The 6,000-nt window shown below is 51.3% G+C and overlaps 1 protein-coding gene across 2 annotated transcripts in view; it reads left to right on the forward strand.

Annotated features, from left to right (window-relative positions):
* LOC111148264 (creatine kinase, mitochondrial 2) overlaps nt 1-6,000 on the forward strand; it is a 31,391-nt gene that overhangs the window by 16,130 nt on the left and 9,261 nt on the right. Inside the window, exons 2-5 of one of the 2 annotated variants that reach the window (XM_022504724.1) lie at nt 461-632; nt 1,965-2,163; nt 3,405-3,500; nt 3,991-4,212. In XM_022504724.1, the coding sequence (XP_022360432.1) occupies nt 481-632; nt 1,965-2,163; nt 3,405-3,500; nt 3,991-4,212 (669 nt within the window). In that variant the 5' untranslated portion in view covers nt 461-480. Of the gene's footprint in view, nt 1-90; nt 633-1,964; nt 2,164-3,404; nt 3,501-3,990; nt 4,213-6,000 lie in introns of those variants that run through there. The other variant, XM_022504723.1, reaches the window with a different exon arrangement.

Genomic DNA, 6,000 nt, shown 5'->3' on the forward strand with positions numbered 1-6,000 from the left:
TCCTCAACATAACCCAAACCTCCTCGCTTGTTACCCTGAGCTCTGCCACCAGCTCATTTGCGAGGAGTGGAGTGGGAGGGTGGGACTCAGAGACTTCCTCTACTTCTTCCAAGCCCAGGAAACTGACCTATTCAGGCTGTCCTCACTGTGCAGTGGTGGGGTCCAAAGGAGCACCTGGTCTGTCACACAGCCAGCAACAGAAATCCTCTGTTTATATCCCCCATATTCTTGACTGGAGAAAATGGCCATGGACTTCATGCAGTCGGACATTCACAGTGTCTACACCTCCCCACATCTCCCCAAGCAGTGTCAAGGGGTATGGGTGAGAAAGGAAGAAAGAGAAAAACCAGACCAAAAGAGAGGCAGTGCTTCCTGCAGTCCTTTCTCTTGTCCAGCCATCGCTGGGCTGCGGCTTGGGTCCACCCCGGGAGCTTGTCTGATCCATTTTCTCCGCTTTCAGACACTCGTCCAAGAGGAAGGATGGCCAGTGCCTTCTCGAAGTTGCTCACTGGCCGCAATGCTTCTCTGTTACTTGCTACCGTGGGCACCAGTGCCCTAACCACTGGGTATCTGCTGAACCGGCAGAACGCGCGTGCCGAGGCTCGGGAGCAACATCGGCTGTTCCCGCCCAGGTAAGAACTCCACATGCCGGCCAGAAATCTGCTTTCCCCGCCAGGAACTGTCAGCAAGGGTCCTTCTTGTTGCTTTTGAGAAGGACCAGATCAAACTGACAATCACTGTCGACACACAGGGAGCACAGTGGCCCGTGGGGAATCCAGGGCAGTGCTGCGTCATCATTCCTGCCCAGAGCCGGGGAGCTAGTTGAATAGTAATAATACTCGCGATGAATATCGGTTGAGCACTCTGATGTGTGTTCGCTGCTGTACATGGGAGTATCTGTTTTATTCATCTTGGCATCCCTTTGTGGTAAAATGGAGACTTAGAACAATGAAGCGGTGCCCAAGTTCACACGCCCAGTGCGGCCAAATGCAAACCCCAGGACCCCGATCCCAGACCCACTTCGCTCGCTGCCGTCCCAGCTCCCGGAGAATGGTGTTGTAGTACTGCTATTAAGTACCAGCTTTAAAGGCCACTGCAGATGGAAAGTGGGAAAGTGGCATGAAGATGGCCAGGATTTCCCAGTCCTTGGCTCCTCGCCGCGGATGAGACGGCATGCACTGCAGAGTTGGCACACGGTGCTGACCCCACGAGGTCCCACAGAGGCAGGTGTAGAGACAGATGAGAAGGACTTGCCGTTCTTCTCAGAGATAGTCGCAGGCTCTTGTGGGGATCCAGATCTCTGAGGGAATTATCAACACCTACCACGTACCTCAGGAACTCCTGAAGGGAGATGACCTGTGTTTGAGCTTGTGGTGGTCCAGAATCCCCTTTGTTTGGTCAGTACACAGCCTGGGATCAGAGAGCGCCTCGCTTTATTGCCTTCTGTGTACCGTTCCGACAGATACTTACAGAATGCCACTGCTCTCGACAGAGCAGAATCTGCTCTCCTGGAACGTCACCGTAGAGGACAGATAAATAATGGAATTTCTAGGTACCTCCACCTGCAGGTTTCCCGCTTCTCCACCACAGACCTAAGGCACCACAATGTGCTTGTTACATTTTACCAGAACTTCTGGGTTTAAAAAAAAAAAAAAAAGCCACATGGGATGTCCATTGATTTTGTCATTTTCACTGTGTCTCCTCTTTCCGATAAGCCATGGTGTATGGGCTCCTGCAGCCAGCAGTATGGGATCCTTAAGCAGGGCCACACCCCTTTCTCGGGCTGTTCTGGGGACCGTTTTTCTTTTTTTAATCTGGCTGACTTAAGTCGTGACTCCTAGCCACGTGTCCCCATGCCCTCTGGCTAAAGACAGCCTGGTGGCAGGACGGCCAGAAGCCAAGTCCTTTCGCAGGCCTCCTCCCTCAGGCGGTGCTCACTGAGCGCCCCTCTCCTCTGCCTGCAGCGCAGACTACCCTGATCTGCGAAAGCACAACAACTGCATGGCCGAGTGCCTCACCCCGGCCATCTATGCCAAGCTCCGCAACAAGGCGACACCCAACGGCTACACCCTGGACCAGTGTATCCAGACTGGAGTGGACAACCCTGGCCACCCCTTCATCAAGACTGTGGGCATGGTGGCTGGTGATGAGGAGTCGTACGAGGTAAAACTTGGCTGCTGATTCCAGAGTAGGGGTGGGAGGATGCTCTGGGTGCGCAGTCCTTCTCTTCTCTGCGGGGCCAGCATTCATAAAGGGAAGCCAGCTTCAGCAGAACATCTGGAATGCTTTCTGGAACAAGGAGGACTACCGCTTCCCAGGGACAAGGCTTCCTTTGCTGCTGCTCTGGTATCCCACTCATGGAGGGATGAGTTCCATGACAGGGCTCTCTCAGACTGTCAAGGGGATGAATTGGTACAGAAAAAAAAAAAAAAATCTTGTAATTTATTGGTGATATGTATTCACCAATAAGACCTTAGGAGATGGTGTGTTTGTGGCTAGACTTCATTGAGGAAGAAGGACGGTCTGTGTCTTTAGCTTGGGAATTACTGATTATTGTAGCCTAGATGACTGAGTTCACCAAGTCTCTCAGAGGAATCCCATGATCTCCATGTCCTCATCCTTGGGACAGAAGCATAGAATGGTCTGCTGCTGGGGCAGCCCTCGTCACAGAGCAACCTCAACACCATGACAGGTTGCAGGGAGCTGAGGGAAGTTCTCTGGGAGAACGGCCATAAAGAGGAGGATGGGTCCTCCTGAATGAACAGGACTGATGGTTCATTCACAAACGGTAGTGTGCTACCCTGGCTCCCAGGACCCAGTGTGCCTCCGCCCCCTGCCCACCCACTTCCCACAGCCCCTAAAGGTGGCAGGTCCTCTGTTGTGACTACTCTTACCATCATTTTACCTAAAGGATATCCCTGAAGCTTTTTTTTTTTTTTTTTTTAAATAGATTTTGCACAACTTAGTTTGGGCTAGAGAAGGACCTCACAGGGTGAGAGCTGCTGGCCTTGCCCTGACTGCTGCTGTGCACTTTTCTTGCAGTGTAGCTGGTTTTCCGTAAATTTATTATTTTCAAACCCTAGAACCTGGTTATCTCTTTTGACCACAAAACAGCTTCTTTTATCTCATAAAGGCAAGAACTGCTCGGGCGGGGTGGAGGGAGACACAAGATTTTCTGGCTCAGTCTCATGGCAGTAAGCTTGGCAGAATCACTAGGGAGGTGGCCTGTTATTATTATTCATTGACCATCAATCTACCACCCCCATTTCCTGCGTGGTAATACTGAGAATGACAGAGCAGGGCGTCAGCTTCGGCCCTCAAGGTAAGAAGGGGCAAATGAAAGGAACCACCTTTTAATGGATGAATCAATTAAAGTGGAAACAGGTGCATCTTCCCTTCTACAGGTGTTTGCTGACCTTTTTGATCCTGTCATCAAACTAAGGCACAATGGCTATGACCCCAGGGTGATGAAGCACCCCACGGATCTGGACGCATCCAAGGTAGGCTGCAGGCCCCTCTGCTTTCCCGTGCAGCTGGCACTCCAGAGCCTGAAGTGAGGAGCACCTTAGAGGAGGGCGACTCCCCCTGGGTCAGATGCCCTCTGCAAGCTCTGTGATGGCCCTGGCGCAGCACACTCCCTGGAGGGGCAAGGAGAAGGTCAGAAAGGTCCTGAAGTCTTTGTTTTCTTTAATAAGGGCCAGTAGGGTGGTGTTGGCCGGGGAGAACTCTTTCCTAAAGCAGTTACTTTTTTTTCATGCCACACCTAGTGGGGTAAAGGATTCCGGATGGCGCTGCATAAAGTAGCTGTGCCCCTTAGCTACAGTGCCCCTGCCCCCGTAATTCCAACATGTGTCCGGCACGTTTTGCACAGGGTCTGAGGGCCCCCTGCACGGGGTGCTGCAGGTCAGTGCGGGGGGGACCCCGTGGTGGTGGTGGCAGGACTGTAGTGTGCAGCGGGCCGTGGTAACCCCATGCTCTCTGCTTCGGCAGATCACCCATGGGCAGTTTGATGAGCGCTACGTGCTGTCCTCTCGGGTGCGCACAGGCCGCAGCATCCGTGGGCTGAGCCTGCCGCCTGCCTGCAGCCGGGCTGAGCGAAGGGAGGTGGAGAACGTGGCCATCACGGCCCTGGCGGGCCTCAAAGGGGACCTGGAAGGCCGCTACTACAGGCTGTCCGAGATGACTGAGCAGGACCAGCAACAGCTCATAGATGTGAGTGGCCCTTGACCCATCTGGCCTGGCCTGGGATAGGGCTGTGCCCGGAGCCCTAATGAGCACCGTGAGACCTCATGGGGAGCTTGCTGGGACTTCAGCCTGTGCAGTGTAAGGAAGGAAAATGAGGCCTTAACACTTTAGGTCAAGCCACAGAAATGGTCTGTGGTTAAAATCAAAGGAAACTCCACTGTGGAGCTGGGGGGTTGCAGATCCATGGCTGGAGTTTAAATGGAAGATCCCTTTGCTTATTGAGGATGGTCTCTATTGCCACACCCAAATAAAGTCCCAGAAGCTAGGAAAATCTGGAAAGGAAATTATCGAGGTGGAAGGCCTGCCCTGACTCCCACTGGAGCCAGCTCAGGGATTTCTGCTGCCTCCACGAGTCCTCAACAGCTTCCCTCTGACACTAGGGCAGACAAAACTCAAGTCCTTTTACTTATTTTCCCTGTAGTCCAGCTAAAAAGGGATAGCAGTTTCAAAAGTAACTTTTAGTATAACTTCAAAAAAAAAAAAACCACAAAACAAACAGTATCTGTCATTTCATAAGATGCAATGCCACAAAATATGCCCCATTACCAAATTGAATGAGCTAGCTTTGTGGTCTCTCTGGGCCTCAGTCTCCTGGTCTCTGCAGCTGTCAGGCCCTCGGCCTGCTCTGTTAGAGCATAAGCCCTTCTCGGCCTCCAGCAGCCCCTTGTGGTTTCCAGCGAAAGGCCACAAAGTCTGTTCTGGCTAATGTCTCCCAACCCTTCCACTTAGATTGTAAAGGACTTCCCTCTCCATGTCTTCTTTACTTCTTACCTCAGCATAATCAAATTTTAATATATGGCATGCATATTTATGTTCTTACTGTATACACACAGAAAAACAGTCTCGACACTGGTTTTGATACGAAGAGTACTTTCCTATAGTTTAAGGCCCAACTTGGGAGTCGTATGGGTTGAGGTTTGAATCGAGGCTCTGTCACTTCCTAGCTATGTGCTACTGGGGAGGTTGTTTTCTCTGAATCTGTTTTCCTCACTCATAAAATGATTGTATTTGCCTCCTAGTGTTGTGAGGATTCAAGAAAAAAATCAAACACATAGCATAGAGCACGGTGAGCATTGAATTAATGGTAGATATTTTTATTTATAATCCATTGTTTTACATCTCCAATACTTTTTAGTGAAAGGAAGGCTAGTAATAAGAGATCCACTAATGCCGGCCTTGTAGAGAATGGTGGCTGTGTATACCAGCCTTTCCTTTTTTTTTTTTTTTTTAAAAGATTTTATTTATTTGACAGACAGAGATCACAAGTAGGCAGAGAGGCAGAGAGAGAGGGGGAAGCAGGCTCCCCGCTGAGCAGAGAGCCCGATGCGGGGCTCGATCCCAGGACCCTGGGATCATGACCTGAGCCGAAGGCAGAGGCTTTAACCCACTGAGCCACCCAGGCGCCCCTATACCAGCCTTTCCAAGAGCATGTCCCTCACTCACTGCCTGCTCCAACACTGCATAGCGTTGGTGCTAGTGGGTAAATATAATCCATAGTGATTGTTTCCATCTGGGCTAAGCCAGTGGATTTCAGTCTTAGCTGTAAGCTAGAATCATCTGAAGAGCTTTAAAAAAAAATCCCACTGTCGGGGCGCCTGGGTGGCTCAGTGGGTTAAGCCGCTGCCTTCGGCTCAGGTCATGATCTCAGGGTCCTGGGATCGAGTCCCGCATCGGGCTCTCTGCTTGGCAGGGAGCCTGCTTCCCTCCCTCTCTCTGCCTGCCTCTCTGTCTACTTGTGATCTCTCTCTGTCAAAA

The sequence above is a fragment of the Enhydra lutris genome, unplaced genomic scaffold (genome assembly GCF_002288905.1).
Source record: "Enhydra lutris kenyoni isolate GAN:26980312 unplaced genomic scaffold, ASM228890v2 scaffoldscaffold19, whole genome shotgun sequence".
In the NCBI taxonomy this organism is placed as follows: domain Eukaryota; kingdom Metazoa; phylum Chordata; class Mammalia; order Carnivora; family Mustelidae; genus Enhydra; species Enhydra lutris.